The sequence below is a fragment of the Capricornis sumatraensis genome, chromosome 3, assembly GCF_032405125.1.
Source record: "Capricornis sumatraensis isolate serow.1 chromosome 3, serow.2, whole genome shotgun sequence".
NCBI classification, from domain to species: Eukaryota; Metazoa; Chordata; class Mammalia; order Artiodactyla; family Bovidae; genus Capricornis; species Capricornis sumatraensis.
Window position 1 is genome coordinate 3,845,115 of NC_091071.1, and position 19,106 is coordinate 3,864,220.

The 19,106-nt window shown below is 47.3% G+C and overlaps 1 protein-coding gene across 1 annotated transcript; it reads left to right on the forward strand.

The window, feature by feature from the left end:
* The first annotated feature begins 1,277 nt into the window (after positions 1-1,277).
* On the forward strand, positions 1,278-15,691 carry KDELR2 (KDEL endoplasmic reticulum protein retention receptor 2). The gene is made up of 5 exons (XM_068967199.1): positions 1,278-1,419; positions 9,950-10,050; positions 12,790-12,948; positions 13,900-14,152; positions 15,497-15,691. The coding sequence occupies exons 1-5, from the start codon at positions 1,329-1,331 to the stop codon at positions 15,529-15,531; spliced, it is 639 nt and encodes a 212-aa protein (XP_068823300.1). The 5' UTR covers positions 1,278-1,328; the 3' UTR covers positions 15,532-15,691.
* Positions 15,692-19,106: the final 3,415 nt, after the last annotated feature.

The window sequence follows — 19,106 nt, forward strand, 5'->3', positions numbered from 1 at the left end:
ATTTTCTTTTTTTCTTTTCCTAGAATGACATTAAACAGCAAACAGGAAACAAGTCGAGAGAGAATGCAAAATAAAGGGGAAACTTTTACATTTCAGTACCTCTAATAGCACTTTTTTACTCCTTTTGAACAATCGAGGAACCCATATTTTTCTTTTTGCATTGGGCTCTGTAAATTATGCAGCCATATCCTGTTTATCAGCTTCATCCCATTAGAAATTTCTTGTGATTTTCACATCCTACAGAAATATTCATTTTCTAACCTAATTTTGCACACTTTCTCAGAGTCCTCAGAATGATAAAATCTTTAGACCCCTGCATAAACCACACCCTTCCCAATATCCCCAATATCCAACTTATCTTGAGTGATGCAATCATATCAATTTTTCCCCCTCTCATACATTTTTATAGAGTAAACCTATAGAGCATATTAAAAAGTAGACATTACTTTGTCAACAAAGGTCTATCTAGTCAAGGATATGGTTTTTCCATTAGTCATGTATAGAGATGAGAGTTGGACCATAAAAAAAGCTGTGCGCTGAAGAACTGATGCTTTTGAACTGTGGTGCTGAAGACCCTTGAGAGCCCCTTGGACTGCAAGGGGATCCAACCAGTCACTCCTAAAGGAAATCAGTCCTGAATATTCATTGGAAAGACTGATGCTGAGGCTGAAGCTCCAATACTTTGGCCATCTGATGCGAAGAGCTGCCTCATTGGAAAAGACCCTGATGCTGGGAAAGATTGAAGGCAGGAGGAGAAGGGGACGACAGAAGATGAGGTGGTTGGATGGCATCACCGACTTAATGGACGTGAGTTTGAGTAAACTCCGGGAGTTGGTGATGGATGCGGAGGCCTGGCGTGCTGCAGTCCATGGGGTCGCAAAGAGTCGGACACGACTTAGCGACCGAACTGAGCGACCGAACTGAACTGAACTGATAGAGCTCTTAAGATCAGTGGGGGAGGGGGTGGGAAACCCTCACAAGGGAGTGTCATTTCAAAAATTAAAGGAAATCGCTGGCACCCCTGGGGAAGCCGGAAACCCGGCAGGGGTAAGTTGGCAAGGAGTCAGGGACCCACGGATACAGCCCGGCAGCTGCGCTCTCGCCCGGCCTGCGCTAGGAGCGTCCCCTTTAAGGGGCGGGGCCGGGGCGGGGCCTGGCGGTCGCCCGCTCTCCCAAGCTGCTCTGCGCGCGCGCCGGCAGTTCGGCCACGTCCCTGGCCACGTCGCGCCCGCTCTCGCCATCTTCGCCGCTTCCTTTCTGGGGCCGCCGCCGCCGCCGCTGCCTGAGCCGCCGAGCCTGGGGCCGCCGCGCAGACCGCCGCCGCCGCCATGAACATTTTCCGGCTGACCGGGGACCTGTCCCACCTGGCGGCCATCGTCATCCTGCTGCTGAAAATCTGGAAGACGCGCTCCTGCGCCGGTGAGCGGCGGGCGAGGCCCGGGAGAGGCTCGGGCGCGGGGCCGCGTCCCTGGGAGGACCGGGCGACCTCGGCTGTCCCAGGGCCTGCAGGCCTGCGCCGGCCCGACACACCCCCCTCGGCCTGGCTGGCGGGCGGCCGGGCCCCGAGGGGAACCTGCGGCCCTTGGGGGTAGAAGCTCGGGCCGGGGCGCGGTGTCGGGGCGCTGGGCCCGGCTCTGCACTTGGTCGGCTGCGAACTTGAGCCGTCGGGGGCCGGAGAGGCGCCGAGTGGACCGCGCGGGCCCTTGTTGGATCTGAAAAGTTTGGCTGCGGGGCAGGGGTTGCAGCACGCCGGTCCCTCGCGCCCCCGGCTTCAGTGGGCCCTTCTCCTCGCCCCTGGGTAGGAAGGGAGGGGTGTCCCGAGGTGCGGGGAGCCTACGAATCAATGGGACGCGCAGGAGGAGGATGGGTAGGACCGTGGCGCTGGGCCTGACGTGGCAGCCGACCCAACCCGGGAGGTGGGGCGGATGTGGGGAGAGGCCACTCCGCTCTCCACCCTGCCCCTCGGAAGACCGGCCTTTCGGTGAAGGTGCCCGGGCAGGCCTGTCCTTTAGAGTCCCGTGGGCTTCAACCCAGCCCTCGGGTCCCGGATCGCGCCTGTCGCTGGAGGGGCCTGTGGGGAGATCTCTAAGCGAATTTCTTGGGGCTGTTAATACTGCTTTGAGGGACGATCTAGTTTGTCAAAACTCCTCTGAGCGCCTCCATCTAATAACGGTTTTTCTTAGACCTGCGGCGCGCCGCCGGGTACCGCCGAGGTCTCCTGTGGTCTCCTGTAATCCCTCACTCCACGTCACCAGTGAGTTGGCGGCTCCTCCTCGCGAGTACATGTTTCATGCACACGCTGCTGGGAGGCAGTGAGACCCATTTTTCTCAGCTAGTCCTTGCAGGGTTTTGCGTTTCGTTAGCCCTAAGAGCTTAAGAACAGCGAATTTTTAAATGATTTTTTAAAAGTACAGAGTCTTCCTTACACATATTTTTGATGCCATGTCCTCAATGTAATAAACGTTTGGAGAATTAAATAACTTAATTTTTGCAGAGACAGTAAAAGATGGAGTTCCACATGACCCGAGTGGCAGAGAATTCCATGTACCTGATTGATTTCTACCTATTTCCGCCTCTAGAATAATACCACCACCTCTTTGGCTGTATTCTTCAGGCCTCACCTGTCTCCCTGGAACACAGCTGAGATCCAGGAAGTAAGAAGAACCAAAAAAGACCTTTGAGCAGTCAAAATGGATGTTACAAAGTCCACGTACTGAAACCAGTGTGTTTGGCTTGGAGATGGTCTCCCAGTTTATGCGTAGTTCCCAGAGGTTCAGTTGTGTTTCCAATGACAGCAAAGTAATTTCAGCCAAAGACTGCGAAGTAATTTCAGCGATTGTGAGAGCTGATATTTAAATGCTTGCTGTGTGTTAGGTAGTGAGGGAAATGCCTTACATGGCTTATCCCACGTAGTCCTTGGTGGCTCAGACGGTAAAGAATTTGCCTGCAATGCAGGAGACCTGAGTTTGATCCCTGCGTTGGGAATATCCCCTGAAGAAGGGGGTGGGAACCCCCTCCAGTATTCTTGCCTGGAGAGTTCCATGGACAGGGGAGCCTCCTGGGCTACAGTGCAAGGGGTCACAAAAAGTCAGACATGACTAACACTTTCACATAGTCCTTGAAATAACCTTATGAAGGGAGTGCCCTTGCCCCCATTCCCTAGAGGAGGTACCTGAGGCACAGGGAGGTGAGATTACTGTTAGAGCCAGGGTTGGTGTACAGGCAAGGAGTACTCACAGTGAAAGATTTGCATAAATGTCTATTTGGTCTGTGTGGTTTTGGTTTAGGCATTTGATGCCAGGTCAGTAGTTTAGGTCATTTCTTTCTGTACTCAGAAAATGTTGTTTTATTTTTAAGATTTTTTTTTTGATGTGGACCATTTTTAAAGTCTTTATTGAATTTGTTACAATGTTGTTTCTGTTTTATGTCTTGGTTTTTTGGCCCTGAGGCTTGAGAGATCCTAGCTCCCTGACCAGGGTTCTCACCTGCACCCCTTGCATTGTTAGGTGAAGCCCTGACCACTGGACCACCAGGGAATTCCCTAGGAAATGTTAGTTTTAATCCCTGCTTCATCAGGACATAATCGCCGTATAACATTGTATTCGTTTTAGGTGTACAACATACAGATCTGATATATGTATTGGGAGATGATTACCACAGTAAGTTTAGTTAACACCCATCACCACACAGAGCGACTTTCGTTTTCTCTTGTGATGAAAGCTTTTAAGGTCTACTCTCCTAGCAACTTTCAAATATGCAATACAGTCTTGTTAGCTATAGTCCCCATTGTATGTTGCATCCCCTAAGTTTCAGTTATCCTCTAACTGGACGTTCGTGCCTTTTGACTGCCTTCACCCATTTTGCCCGCCCCATCACCAGAAATGTGACTTTTAACTGTTATTTTTGCTCCAAAGTCTTTGTATGAGTGTTTACATGTTCCTCAGAATCCCCTTCTCTGTCATGGCATTTAATATTGAAGCACGCTATCTCCTAAACATGGATCTAAACTAAGATATTGGGGGGAGGTTAGTACCATGCTGAATGTGGAATTCTCAAGGAAGCACCGCGTAATAAGAGAAAGTGAAAGGGTTTGCTATTTTGTTGTTTTTTGACATTCACTATTTTCATTTGGGAGATTTAGGAGTATTTAGGAAAATATAAAATACTTAAGCTGAAATAACAAGGAAGATAAATAGGTGAGTTAAATTTGTGTATGTTTGCTTGGTATTCCAATAGTTACTAAACTATCCTCGTTGTCAGACTTAGGATCGTTTTTGTTGTTACATGTGAGATTTTGTAGCCTTATGCAAATCAAAATCACCAAGGTCATTTACTCAGAATTAAATTCTGGATTTGACTAGCTGCCTTGTTTTTCCATCCTAATTTAAAGTTGTTTAGGGACTTTTGAAAGGGTAAGAATTTGATGAGTTTCTCAAATAACTGGTGTAGGAGACATGTACATTCAGGTTGTGTTTCTCACTTTGAAAATACTGGTCTTGGGATTCATTTTAGGATTTTGGCCCATATTTGAAACATAGCTGCAACTATAGAACCATGAGGCTTTTTCCCCTTAGGATTAGGGATGAGACAGTTTAGTGAGGAAGATTCTGCTTTCTTGACTGTCTAATTCCAGAACAACAGCCACAAAGGACCTTTTAAAGTGGAGGCTGGGGAGTTGATCTTGGTTTTGTTAGAAATGGCATTCTCCACTGTCTGCATTGTCATGATGGAGGGATGAATGAAATGTGAGTTCCTCGTCTTCCTGAGCTCTGAGTGCAGCTGGATCCGCTGTGTCCCAAGCTTGGGCCTGGGGAGTGTTGGGGGAACACCCCTGGGTTTGTAGGTGACGAACTTCCTGTCTGCGTTTTCCTGTAGGCTGATAGTTATTAGTGCTGTGTCCAGTGGGCTTAAGCTGCTGGTGGATTCTTCTGAGCTCAAGGCTCCCAGCCTTCCGCCCTGGTCCTTCCCTTCTCTCCTCCGCCTGTCACTTAGGTGGTTGTTAGCTGTTGTCGTGTGAGCTGCAGGTTTTCTTCCTCCTGAACTCGACAGCAGTGTACAGTGTCCCTGCGCTTCTTGTCATGGTGTAGTATATATATGCGTATGTGTGGCCTTTATAGTTTGAATTTTATTAGGAGATAGTTTATTTGCAGTGAATATATCTGATTTACAAAAAGCAGCCATTTTCTTGGCTCTTAAGTGTGTTTAAGTTTTAGGTTTGAATATATTTCCTCTTAAATTGTCTTAAGTGGTATGCAGTGAACTGGCATTTTGTGTATTTGTTGATTCTGCAGTGGGTCCTCCGGATTGGGGGCGGGTCCTCTCTCTGTCGTTGTTTATTGAAGTGTGGTTGATTGGCAGCGTTGTGTTGGTCTCAGGGGGACAGCACAGTGGTTCAGGGGTGTGTGCTCTTCGTCAGCCTCTCCCTTAGAGTTTACTACAAACCACTGAGTGTAGTTTCCGGTGCTGTGCGTACATCCTCGTGGTGACAGTTTATATTTTTGAAGCACAAGGAAAACACCTCTCCTTTCATCGTCTCTGAATACTCCAGGAAGCTTTTGCCTCCCGTTCCCGGCTCCCTCTTTGTAGCAGCTATCGCCTCTGCACTTTGGAGTGCCAAGCTCCTGAGTAATCATGGCTCTTACGTACTGACCACCCACTCTGTGGCCACAAGGCACTGGGGACACAGTTCTGAGCAGCAGCTTGCCGCTGTCAAAGTTTCTGTTCTCAAGAAAGCTGCAAGTTAGCTGAAATAAGATCTATATAAAAAGATAAAAATACAGGATATCAAACCACATAGGCAGTAAACACTGTGGATGTGAAGTGGTGAGAAAGACCCTGGAGAGGGCTCCCCTGATTTCACAGCAAGGAGGGTATGAGACCTCCATGAGGAAAGTATGCGACTTTGCTGATGGACATAAAAGCAACCCGAATGCATGTTTATACCATGCCTGGTCCTGGATAGGACCGGGCAGAGGAGAGCAGACAGGGTGATTCGCCTCCCCAAATTACCTTCCTAATTCAGAATATCATCACAGTCAAGGGACAATAAATTGAGAGAAATAATCTGCAATAAATCTAAGTGGCAAAAGGTTAATATCCACCTTAAAATTAATGTTTAATTTTAAATTAAATTAATATAATTAATCCTCCAAATTTTAAAAAAAACACCCTGATAGGTAAATGAGCGAAGCTGGCAGTTTATAGAAGAATCACAGAAGGCCAGCTAAGAGTGAACGAATGCCCTGCCTCATTAGTAGTTAGCAGTTTGGGTGTCAAAAGAACCGTGCATGCCATCGTTTGCAACTGGATGGAAAAAGCCAGAGGTTTACAGCATCTTGATGTGAGCGGGGATGTAAAGAGTATTCTCATCTGGTGTTGTGAATATGTAAATTGGCACAGCCTATGTAGGAGAAATTTGACATTATTTTTAAAAGTTAAAGTGTTCATATATTTTATCAGCATTTCTAGGGAATTTGAACTACAGAAATTGTCATGTAGGTGAACAAGCTAAATATAGGTATAAAGGTGTTTGTTGTACCTAAATAAATACAGAACACTGTTTATAGATACAAAGATATTCATGGAGCGTTTACAAGAACAAAAACTATACACAACCCAAATGTCCACTTGCGTGGAGGGGTCACACAGATGTTGGTACATTGACACTGCAGAACACTACGCAGCCATCAAAAAGAATAAGGTAGAGCTGTTGGCAGGAGAAGATATGTCAGAAATACTAAGCTGAGAAAACAAGTTGTGAACGAAGAGATAGTGTGGCCCATTTTAAGGGGCAAACGTGGGAGTACACGTACAGAGAAAGGGGCTTCAAAAAAGCCTGGAGCCTCGTGTTTACAGTGGAGGTGGGAAGGGTGTTTACAAGGTCCTTTTGCTTTTTATTCCAGGTACGTGGGCCCAGTTGGCGTTTTTAATAAAATAGCATTGATTTTGCTGAAAACAGGAAAAGGTGGCAAAGCAGCACGTAGTCAGAGCTGTCACGAAGCACCCACAAGCATGGCAGCTATCGAAAAAACGCTTTTTCCAACAGGCCCATACTTTGCCCCGTTTGGCAGGTGCAGAAAGTGAGGTTTAGGGGGGCCAAGTATGTAACGACCCTGTGTGACCTGGTGCACTCAGAGCTGAGCTTGAACCCACACCTTGTGGCCCCACAGCCCCTTCCCCTGCTCACAGGAGCTGTGCTGTGGGCCCGCTGCTGAGCCCTGTGCTAGGCTGTTAGTGGCCGTCAGGAGAGCATCTGGAACCTTGGAGGCAGTGGGTCGGTACCTGGTGCCCGGGCCGCCGGGTGAGCGCTGCCCTGCAGGTTTTCCTGCTGCTCTGACCTGTGGTGCTTGGGTGCATCCAGTGTTGCCAGGAAGAAACAGGTCACAGAAGGCTTGTCCGTCTGGTTGAGGGTTTTGTTGTGTAAACCAATGGAAATATGAGAAATGCAGCTTTTAACCTGCAGCATAATTGAAGGTCATGTACACTGGAATGCTTAGTTGGAGGCGTTCATTAACCTTCACTTGGCCCAGTGGGAGAAGATGGGAATGGTGGTGTGTGTGATGATTGGTTTCCGTTTTACGAGTTGTGCTTCCTAGTGTGGAGGTGCTCGCTGGTGTGGAGGTGCTCGCTGGTGTGGAGGTGCTCCCTAATGGGGAGGTGCTCCCTAATGTGGAGATGCTCCCTAATGTGGAGGTGGTCGCTGGTGTGGAGGTGCTCACTGATGTGGAGGTGGTCCCTAATGTGGAGGTCCTCCCTGGTGTGGAGGTGCTCCCTGGTGTGGAGGTGCAGTACATTTGTTACAGAACTGCTGAGAGTGAGTGGTCTCCAGAGCTTGTTACCCTGGCCTTCGTGTCCTTCAGTCTCAACCTGGGAACTGACTGTGGGAGCGCCTCCCGCTTCATAGCATGTGTCCCCAGAAGGAGATTCCTGTCCTGCCCGCTCTGTCTTCAGCTGGGATTCCTACCTTCCTGAGAAGACAGACAGGTTTTCTGTGTTAAAGGGGAAAGCTGCTGCCTGCTCTTCGGGAACCAGGCCGGGAAGAATTGGGCAGAACTGTGTGGGCACACAGCACTCAGGTCTCCAGCATGGTGGTTCCCGCCCAGGTTTTACACCACAGGACAAGCTGCAGGCCACACGCCGCCTGTGCCCTTCTCCTTTGCCCCACCCTCTGGCGGGCAGTAAATTAGGGCAGAGCCCAGAGCACACACCTGTTTACAGTCAGAGACACAGTATGACTTAAAAACTCTTTGGAAGTCTTATTTCAAAATACCACAAAATGAGTTTACCCCCACGACATGAATATAATCGAATTACCGTTTTTTTTTTTTTTTTCCATTTGTTCATTCATTCAGCAGGTATTTTCTGGGCCCTGCTGTGTGTCGGACCCCGTGCGTGTGTATGTGCGCGTGCGTGCGCACGGTGGGTCTCTGGAGGAACAGGTGACGGGCGACCAAATGGCCACTGGGCGCTTTGTCAGCGCTCACAGGAGCTGGGCAGCAGCCTCGAGGAGTGGGTCTTCTGTGCCTGCTGGATGAATAAGCAGCGCCGAGGGAGGGTCTTCAAGGATGACTTTGATGGGAATTGGGTTGCATCAAAAGGGGGTGATAAAAGCGATGTGCCAGTCCCTGATTTTTAGTCTAGGAATTCTGAAAACAAGGGCAAATTTCAGTTTACCTGGCTTCCAAATTTTCAGGAGAATAAACCCTTTACGACAAAACTTGCCTATATGTATTCTGTCATTTTTTAACTTAAAATATGGGAAAGAACCACACAGAAAATAAGCTGGGACTTTGGCAAGGCTCCACAGTCGTCCGACGTGAAGTGCATGCTCCCTGTCCTCTTCCCCGTCTTGTCTTCTCTCGCGTGTTCCCGTGTCAACAGCAGTCTCATCAGTTCTCCTTTGGAACATTGATCTGTGATAAGAAAATAAGAAACTTCCCTGCCACTGGGGAAAAGACTTTTAGGGCACACTTACTCTCTGTATCTGTATCTCCTCCTTTGGCCCTTGAAATTGGCCACTACTGATGGATCCAGAGAGACAGAGACGGCTGTTTCTTCAGTTTCTCTTAGTTTATTTTTGTGAATAGGGTGGAACTGCAATTATTCCTCCACAAAAATAACGTTCTCAGAGCTAGGCTTTTTGCTTCAACAAGCTGTAAAGTAGTTTTGGACAGTAGTGTTGTTTGTAAAATATCATTTAATAAAACAGTGTGATTTTCACCTTCTGGAAGAATATTGCTAATGATTTGGGTGCAGTGACATTTCCACTAAGTATAAACTTTGCTTAGCTGTCTGATGATGTGAAGTTTACAATGTAGGTGAGGGTGGATGGGTCCTGACACCTAGTGAGATTCACTGTCCTCAAAAAGTCGCTCTTCACCATCTGAAACCCGCAGTGCACAGCTGTTGTCACATAGCTATTTGGCCAAATCCAGACGGCAGGCGACCTGGCAGGTGACCTCATCATCTCGCCTGAGTGTCCCTGCGCTCCAGGTGGGCTCTGGAGGAAGAAAGTTTCAAGATGTTAAAACAGTAAAAGGTGCTGCTTTGGAAGGCTAGTAGGTGCCCACCCTCTCGTTGCCATAGCATCCAGGAGCATGTTTGTGTGAGTCTGAGTTTGGTTGTGTGGTTCATCTAAGATAATTTTTTTTTTAAGTTTTTATCTCCTCCAAGTAAAGCTGCCTCCCAAAAGTCACCGTAGGAGGCCAAGCCAGGGGGATTACTGCTCAGACTTTTCCTTGAAGCAGGGCCCCCACTTGGTTCCTCATCGCCTTGTCTGTTCGGATGTTGAGGGAAAGGAAGATTGAAACTGCTCTCCTGCGTTTGGGGTCATCCCAGCCCGTGGCTTTGGCGCCTGGTGCCCCGCGTCCCTGCAGTCCCTTCACGGTATCGACTTCAAGAATCACGGAGCTCTTGGTGTATTTCTAACACTTTGCTTTTGTTTCTTCAGGTATTTCTGGGAAAAGCCAGCTTCTGTTTGCACTGGTCTTCACAACTCGTTACCTGGATCTTTTTACTTCATTTATTTCATTATATAATACGTCTATGAAGGTATGGTGTGGCACCCAATGGAGTGTGTTTGGTCCATAATTCACAGACCTGTGGAAACTGTTAAATTTATGTCACCTCTGCACTTAATTAAGCATCTTCAAGAATAGTGTCTAGGTGTGCTGTTGTTTATGTAAGCCTTTGGAGACCACCTAGTACGTAAAGCTCGGAATAGTTATCATTAAGCATATTTTTTCCTGTATCAAAGCAGTATCTATTTAATTAAAGCACTTTGCACTTAGAGATTTCTTGGTCTTAAGTTCCTCAACTGTGATAAACTTCTGAAGCTCTGGAAAACCCTCAAAGAAAGAAGAGTGACTGTTATGTTTTCAAGCAGTGGGAAATGACAGGGTCCCTGGGAAAGGCCAGCAGGTTGGTTCAGGACAAGGAGGAGCAGGCAGGCTCCAGCTGCCCCGCCTGCTCCCGCCTCTCTGTGGGGCCTGGGCGTGCATCCGCGTGTCGCCTTTGCCATGCTTAAGCCACGTCTACACCGTAGTTCACTTAACATGGTTTCTAAGCCTTTAACTCATCCCAAGTGCTAGTATCCATGCCACCCTTGGTGTCAGTTTCCCTAACTCACAGGAAGACAAATGTGTGGCTCTCAAAATGCACCGTAATTGGATACGCCTAGCCTCTTGTGCGCCGTGGGCAGTACACATGCCGCACTTGGCGCAGTCTGGGTCCGCTGTGCCGGCGTTGAACTTGCACGTGGTGAGCACCCCCAGGGCACACTGAGGGCTGCAGACGGCAGGCAGCACCCCTGGTTCTGGCAGGGGAGCAGATGGCAGGAAGCCCTGGGCAGATGACTAGCTTGCGATTGCTGCTGTGACCGCACATTGGGGTTACCTAGAGTCGTTCCATTCTTCGTTACTAAGTGATGGGAATTCATCAGGAATTCGCTTCCTTAGAAATGGCCGTGTCCTTGCTTATTGTCCAGGCAAGTTAAAACTGTAGCTGTCAGAGGTATGTGAGCAGGAATCCCCTCCCCTCCTCTCCCTCTCAGGATGCCCAGCTTTCAGGAATCCTTACTTGCTTAATTGTTGCTTCCAAACATAATCCTGAAAATCAGGGGCATGAGAGCCGGGTTTTATGTGCTCATGGCTTCTTACTTTAAATGGCAAGCATGGGTGAGAGAAGAAAAAGAGCTGCTTTGTTCAGTGGCTGCTAAGCCTCAGTGGATGCATCGGGGCTGGTTGTGGGTGGGGGGCTGGGGAGCGACCCCCTGGCCAGCTTGTGCCTCCACGGGATGTTCTGCTGGGGGCGGGGCAGGGGAAACTGTAGGTAGATGTGTGTGTGTTTTGTGTATACATATGGATTATGTGTTTATTCACAAGCATATATACACGTATTTTTGTGTGGAGAGAGCACCTCTGACAGTATAGGGTGTCAATCTTCCTTCGCATTGAGAAGGGGTGTGTGTGTGGCCTCTTCAGTATTATGGGTATAGTTGGCAGTTTGGTATTTTGTTAACTTTGCGAATATAACTTCATGATGCCTGGGACAGTTCAGGTCTTTGTTTTGAAGTATATGAGGACTTGATGATTGCTCTCATTTTCCTCTTACGTCGATTGACCCCAGTGTTTTCCGAATCAAATTTTGCAAGTCGCCTTGGCTAGAGCGAAGTAGGACCAGGTCATGTGGCTGATACTCCAGCTGCCTGTGTTTATAGGTTTTTGAGCCTAAAATTCTGCAGTCTGAAAATTGGTGTAATCTCAGAATGTCAGACTTTTTCTTGGATTCAGATGAGTATATAGTGTTTTTCCTTTTGAATATGAAACACCATATAACCTAATTGTAAGCCCTTGAATAGCTATGCATTGTACAGTTATCACTTACTTTTGGTTTTGCTTTTGTTGTTACCAGACGAAATTTCATAGCAACAATCTGAATGTTCAGTGTTAAAGTACCATGAGTTAAAACTGTCATTGCAAAGTGTAGCGTGAGTTACATTGTCTATATTATCTTTTGAAAAGTGCTAGCTCAGAAATATCTTCATGCTGTAAGGAAGTGCCTTGATTTTGAACTGTATTGAACTGGCCATTCACTTTCTTTTCTAAGGCAACTATCTAATAATTTACAAAGAGATTAAAAATCCTTTTCTTGGCAGTCTCTCATAAAGTGAAACTTGCGCTTAACATCTGATCCAGCAGTCCCCCTCCTGGGTCTTTACCCAGGAGAAATGAAGGCTCATGGCCACCCAGAAGCCTGTGCACAGATGTCCACAGCGGCTCCCTCCCCCACCCCACAAGCTGTAGATAGTCCACCTGTCCTCTGACTGGTGGGTGGATGAACCTCTGGCTGCCTCTTCGTAAAGACACAAGAGGACCAGTTCTTAATACACATGACAGACAACACGGCTGGATATCAGGTGGTTATGTTGACTGAAAAAAACTGGTCTGAAAGGTGACATACTGTTGCAGTTCCATTTATGGAATGGAATTCTAGAAAAGGCCAAAGGTGCAGGGACTGAGAACACACTGGCACTTGCCAGAGGTTAGGCCTGGGGGAAAGGCATGACTCTTTAGGGCGGCAGGAGGGAATTGGGGTGGGGGGGTTAGGATTGGTCTGTGTCTTGACTATGGTGGTGGTTTTATGACATATGGAACTGTATACCCCCCGAAAAGTGGATTTTACTATATTTAAATGTGATCTCTGTATCTGTGGCTGATGTAGGAAGCCCAGGGAACTGGAGCAGCTGTAACACGTTGATGCCACAGCATCTTTTTTTTTTTATCTTTTCAGCTCATCTACATCGCCTGCTCCTATGCCACAGTGTACCTGATCTACGTGAAATTTAAGGCGACCTACGATGGAAACCACGATACTTTCCGAGTGGAGTTTCTGGTGGTCCCTGTGGGCGGCCTCTCATTTCTAGTCAATCATGACTTCTCTCCTCTGGAGGTTAGTTAAGAGGTCACTTAGGTAGTCCTGCGTGGTTCCCTAAGGAAATAGACCTGTTTGCAGTTAATGGAGTTCTGTTTTGTGTTTTGGGGGCGTGGATGGGGAGTGGGTTAGCAAGCAACCGTAGTTTGATGTAAATGAATCCTGGGCAAGAATTAAGCCCCCAGGTCAGACACCCACTTGAACGTCTGTCTGCTGACTCTCCTTTAGAACATAAGCTTGGCTTCTGTGACACCGAGCCGCTGCACTCCTTGTCTTGAGGAAGTGCAGCCTGCCTGGTGCCCAGCGCCACGCCACGTGGTGAGGTGGCCTGCTCCCCAGTGCTCCATCCAGCCCCAAGCGTCCCGGAGTGAGGCCATGGTTGTCCCCTGGTGGCAGCGGCGCCTGGGTGTAAACCCTCCAGGGACTCCTCCCAGACCCTTCCTCTGTAGGCGTGAATGAAGTGCTAGGTTGGGAAGAGAGTGCGTGATTACGACTCTGACTTCTTAGCTCTTTGATTTAACCATGCCACAAAAAGCCTGAAGCGTAAGAAAAGAGTGAAATGATTTATGTCATCTGGAAAGGAGGAACAGCGGTGAGGGGGTGAAGGGACCCAGTGCCCAGTCCTGTCGCCCTGGGAGGGAGCGGGGCTGGTTCAGGGCCCCGGATCCGGAGCGGGAGAAGCACCGCGTTGGAGGAGTCAGGCAGTTGCCCAGGGAAGAGTGCAGCGCTGGCGAGACCGGGGAGGGAGATCCAAGGAGGCGCAGGTGTCTGGGAACCTCGCTTGTCCCGGGGGTCTGCGCCTTTATATGTGGCTTAAGTTTCTGTGGTTTATTAAAGTGCAAAGCTGCTCTGTCCTGGGCGCTGATGCCCAGACCCGCTCCCTTTATGCTGCTCCACGGTGAGGCAGCAGTGGCGCCGTGAGCCCGCGGCGGGCGCCGGGCGCTGACGGGGCTGCGGCTCCTCCCTCAGATCTTGTGGACCTTCTCCATCTACCTGGAGTCGGTGGCCATCCTGCCGCAGCTCTTCATGATCAGCAAGACCGGCGAGGCGGAGACCATCACCACCCACTACCTGTTCTTCCTGGGCCTCTACCGCGCCCTGTACCTCGTCAACTGGATCTGGCGCTTCTACTTCGAGGGCTTCTTCGACCTCATCGCCGTGGTGGCCGGCGTCGTCCAGACCATCCTGTACTGCGACTTCTTCTACTTGTACATCACGAAAGGTGCGCCAGGCCCTGCGCGGCCCGCGGTCCCCTCCAGGGCTCCCGTGGGCGTCGTGCTTCTGATCTGACACTTGCTCAGAAGGCGAACTGGCTTCAGAGCACATGTCAGTGACCGTCAGGTAGAATTCTTGGTCAGGATTTTCAGTCTTTTTTTTCTTTTTTTGCTATAATTTTATTGTTTGTCTACAATGACACATTTTCATTGTAAAACCAGTCAGAATGAATAATTCTGAAAACAATCACCCAGAATCCTATCACTCAAAAATAATCATCGTTAATATTTCAGTAAACATAATGGTTTAATGAGACATGATTTAAACTCAACATGCTGTTCTATAATTTGTTGTTTCTCCTGGACATCTGCATGACTTTTAATAGCAGTGGAATCTTATGTTTATTATTTATTATTATAAATAAATAGTTTATTTATTCAGCCCCCTGTTCATGGGTGTTTGGGCTTAAAAATCCAGTGTTTAATGCAGTGTCCTTGTATATATATGTATTAGCCTTCGTATGAATAGAGTACATGTGAACTTGACAAAAATCTGATGAAAGCCATGGTCCTTGCTCACAGAAAAATGCACAGTTACGTGTATTCACACAAACATGAGCTTATAGTTTTAGGGAGTTCAGGGGCCCTGAGACCCAACTAAAGATCCCAGGCTAAGAATCCTCAGCTCACTTCAGTTGCTCAGTCGTGTCTGACTCTTTGCGGCCCCATGGACTGCAGCACGCCAGGCTTCCGTGTCCATCACCAACTCCCGGAGTTTACTCAAACTCATGTCCATTGAGTTGATGATGCCATCCAAGCGTCTCATCCTCTGTCACCCCCTTCTCCTCACGCCTCCCAGCTAAGGAATCCTGGCTGTACAGTAAAGAATAGCTTACTCTATAGCCAGTAAGAATCCTGCCTATACAGTAAAATTTATAATGGTGGAATTGCTAGATACAAGGGCATATGTATCTTAACTCTTTTTTTTTTTTAACATCCAAAATTTTCATAACTGTTATGTGTCAATATATGTAATTAGGGGATTAAGTCATGATGACAAAAAGCTGCCAGGAATTAAAAGACAATTTCAATTGAACTAGTATTTTTAAAATCAGTTGCTATGGCATCCGGATACATTAAGAAGATTCCAGTCTGTGTATATGACATTCTCTTACTTCAGGACTCTGTTTATTGACACCCAGGTCAGATGCCTGGTGCTTATCAGAAGCTCACTTCCTTGGACCGTGCTCGGTGGTGTCTTGTATGATAAACTTCTAGGAGTGGGAAGGAGAAAGCTGAAGCACATCAGGATGAGTAACCTTTTGTTTTCATCCCTGTCTTTAAACTTGTAGTTCTCAAGGGAAAGAAGCTCAGTCTGCCTGCGTAAGTGCCAAAGACCACCAGCAGCATCTGTCCTCAGGGTGCTTGGACAGAATTCTTACCACAGCAAAGGCTCAAGATGCTTGATGCGGAAAATTGGAAACTCAGCTCTTCTGTTGTGGATAGTCATCAGTGGCTCTGTAAGAACCCAGAGGGAAAGAACCAGAAGGTTTCTGTTTAATGCATCTTGCCTTACCTTTTTTTATTACTATGTACAAAGATTTTTTTACACCAAGAAACTTAATGCTGTATTAATAAAGTCAGTGTGTAGCTTCAATTGGGGGTAGTTCCAAAAGTGAAGATTTTGTGAGGAATAAGTGCAAACTGTTTTGGGTTTTTTTTAATTCTTTGAAATTGTTGATTCTTTGTGTCTGCAATGAAATCGTACTCCTTGACAGTCAATAGATAATATATTCCTCCATCTATCAAACTTGCATTCCACTATATTTATTTGTTTTTTTTTTTTTGCCAAAAGATGAGGTATCTTTGTTTGAAATCAGACACTATGTGCAGTTTGGTACATCCGTTCAGATTGCTTCCCAGTGATGTGGAACTCCTTCCCTAGACGTCAAACACTACATAAGACTGGTAAGGATGACTTGCAAGTCGGAAGGTTTTCATTACCAAAATTTGAAGATTCTGAATGTAGGTGGAGTCTCGTTTAAGAGTCACCAAAGGTGCCTGCCCTCCTCCCCTACTAAGAAGTGTCGATTTGAGACTGTTCCGAGGGTGTCGAAAAGCTTGCTGTGGGGGCGAGGGGGCTCTGGGCTGCTTGCCGTCTTGAGTGTGACGTGCAAGAAACATTAGTTTGGACTTAGGGCTCCTCTGAGGAATGGAACACAAGTGGTTGCCTATCACTTTAATTTACACTTCCAGAAGATTACTACAACCATGTCTGTTCTCAGATTGAAGTGGTTCTTCGTATCCCTTTTGGATAGCAGAATGATTGGCTCTTTTTTTTTTAATTGGCAGCACCAATTGCCATTCCTCTTACTCTCTTTGTTTTGTTTTTCCTGAACTCTTGCATGATTTATCTTGTTACCATCCTAAATAAACATTTTATTAAACCTAGAATAAATTGTCTTTTTTTCTGAATTAGGGTTTTGGAACATCCTATGTCAGGATGAGTTTTATTCTTTGTTTTTCAGTTGGCAACAGAAGCTCTATATAGGGCTACAAACATTTGTTCTTCCCTTAATCTAAAACCTCTTTTTTTTTAAATTGCAGTTTTTCCCGATTTTGCCATTGTATTGATTTGCTGCATTTTTTCCTTGACTTACGCAAAAACATACAATTTTGGTTTTTTTGTGATGCATCATGAACGTTGAAGTATTGAATACTAACAGTGCTTACAACAAAAGGGACGTCGCAGTCTTGTTTAAGGCATTAAATTACCTTGTGAAGGAAGGGAACCAGATGGATTTCACTTTTATCTAGTGTGTCTCCAGACATCTTTCTAAACAGGCAGTGTAGCTGCAGTTTAACCTCCTGTCCTTATCGCTCTCACCCCGCCCCCCCTACCCCCACCTCATGTCTTTGCTTTTGTGTATCAGAGTATCTTTCTTTCAGGCCTTCTAGTTTAGTTTCTGTTTTCATCCTTTTAGAAGATTCTAATGGCGAGGAGGAAGGGTGGGAAATCCTGGCCTACGTGGAGCAGACCCCAGCGTTCCCAAACTGGTGGCCGGGGGAGTCTGTTTTTGTGCATGTAAATCGAACACGAGCTGGGCTCCTTCGGCGAGCGTAGAGCATAGAGCAAGGATCTGGGACTTGCGGAAGCATAGAGTGTCAACGCCTCCGCCAGCCATCTGCCCCAGGAAAAGTAAAGCTGGCTGAGATGCTGCCACCATCCTGTGGTCCACCAGGGTGACGTCTCCACAGGTACTTGGGGGGCGTGGGACCGGGGCAGCGGCCTGGCGCACGTGGGAACAAAGGCATTGTCTGACGCACCTCACGAAGCACTGTTTCTGAATTACTCTCACTTCCTGAATAAAGGTTATCAGGTAATTCATACTTTTTATCAAGCTGTTTTATTTGTGTGAATTTGTGTTTTTTCTTTAAACATAAAGAAAAATAAAGCAAAATTAACAGATTTGCCCACTAAGTAACTCTGAAAAGATGCTGGGTGTTGGCTGCTTACAGACACCAATCCAACACTGTCTAGTCCAATCACGGGGTTTGAAGGTTTCCCAGGGAATTCTCTGGCAGGCCACTGGTTAGCCCTCAGTGCTTTCACTGCAGTAGCCCAGGTTCAATCCCTGGTCGGGGAACCAAGATCCTGCAAGCTGTTCAGTGCAGCCAAAAAGTCAAGGTTTCCTGCTTCCTTACAGCCTGTCAAAGAGAAACGGGTAGAGAAAAAGTTGCAGGTAGAAAGCCTTGCTAGGGAAGATCCAGCCCAGAGATACCAGTAAGTCAGGCGGCTTGCTGGAATGGTCGAGCAAAGATTTGGTTTCAACAGAAATCATTAGCAATCTGTGGGAACGCTAGGAAAAGCACAGGCTTTGGGGTCAGATGTGTGGAGTCTTGGCCCCTCACAGTCTAGCCCTGACCTTGGAGTTAAAGTGAGCCGTGTGGCTGCTCTGTTACCAGCAGAGACTCCACCGTAGGATTTCCATGAGGTGTTCAGGAGCCCTGTCCTGAAGCTCACAGCCGAGACTGGTGCACATTAAGTGCTGGGGACCTCAGGGACCCTCTTTCCCCTCCCTTTGTGCTCAGCTTGGGACAGCTTCCTTGAAAGCTGGCTGGAACTAATTCAGCAGGAGCTCCTCTGATGCATTTGACCGCATTGGTAGTTTTGCCCTTGTTAGCCTGCATTATCTTCAGACCCTGACTCCCTAGTACGTTGCAAAACCACCCATCTGAGTGAAGGCTGATTGAATTGGGGCTCCGTGTGTGTCTTTCTCCTATGTGCTTCGCCCTCTAGTGGCCAAAGGTAGATTCCAAGGACCGTGCACTTGGCTTAGTAATCACTGTGCCATCCCACCAGGTCCCCCAAACCTGACCTGGGTTAGCTTTTGAAGTGTGCGGTCTTATGAGCTGTGCAGGTGCTGAGGTGGTGGTAGGGTCTCCTCCAATTCTGAAACAGTTCCCTCTTTTATCCTTTCAACCTAAAAGTAACTTGCAGTGTAATATACAGCACTTTTACTGCAAGACTATTACCGAGTGCGTGTTTAGTCACGTCGGGCTCGGCAACTTCATGAACTGTAGCGTGCCAAGGTGCTCTGTCCGTGGGATTTCCCAGGCAAGAATACTGGAGTGGATAGCTATTCCCTTCTCCAAGGGATCATCCTGATTCAGGGATCGAACCCACCTCTCCAGCATTGGCAGACCGATTCTTTACAACACCCATCTGGGAAGCCTGTAATATAGCACTAATCCTTTCAAACAATGACAAGAATTGTCGTTTTTTTATACTATTAGAACATAACACTGCAGATTTCTGACCTAGTTTGGCATTGGGCACTTAAAAAGTGAGTCTTCAGGCATATGCTATCTACTTGACTTCATTTTCAGGAAAAGCTCTAGAGACCATGTTACAGCTGAGGCCCAAATGGAGTGAGACAGTGACAGGAAAATACCTGCAGG

What these genes read in the sequence shown, in the direction of transcription:
- KDELR2 (XM_068967199.1), top strand. Translation starts at nt 1,329, where the DNA reads ATGAACATTTTCCGGCTGACCGGGGACCTGTCCCACCTGGCGGCCATC. An exon ending in ATGACTTCTCTCCTCTGGAG is followed by an intron (nt 12,949 to 13,899) that starts GTTAGTTAAGAG and finishes CTCCTCCCTCAG; the next exon opens with ATCTTGTGGACCTTCTCCAT. An exon ending in CTACTTGTACATCACGAAAG is followed by an intron (nt 14,153 to 15,496) that starts GTGCGCCAGGCC and finishes TTAAACTTGTAG; the next exon opens with TTCTCAAGGGAAAGAAGCTC.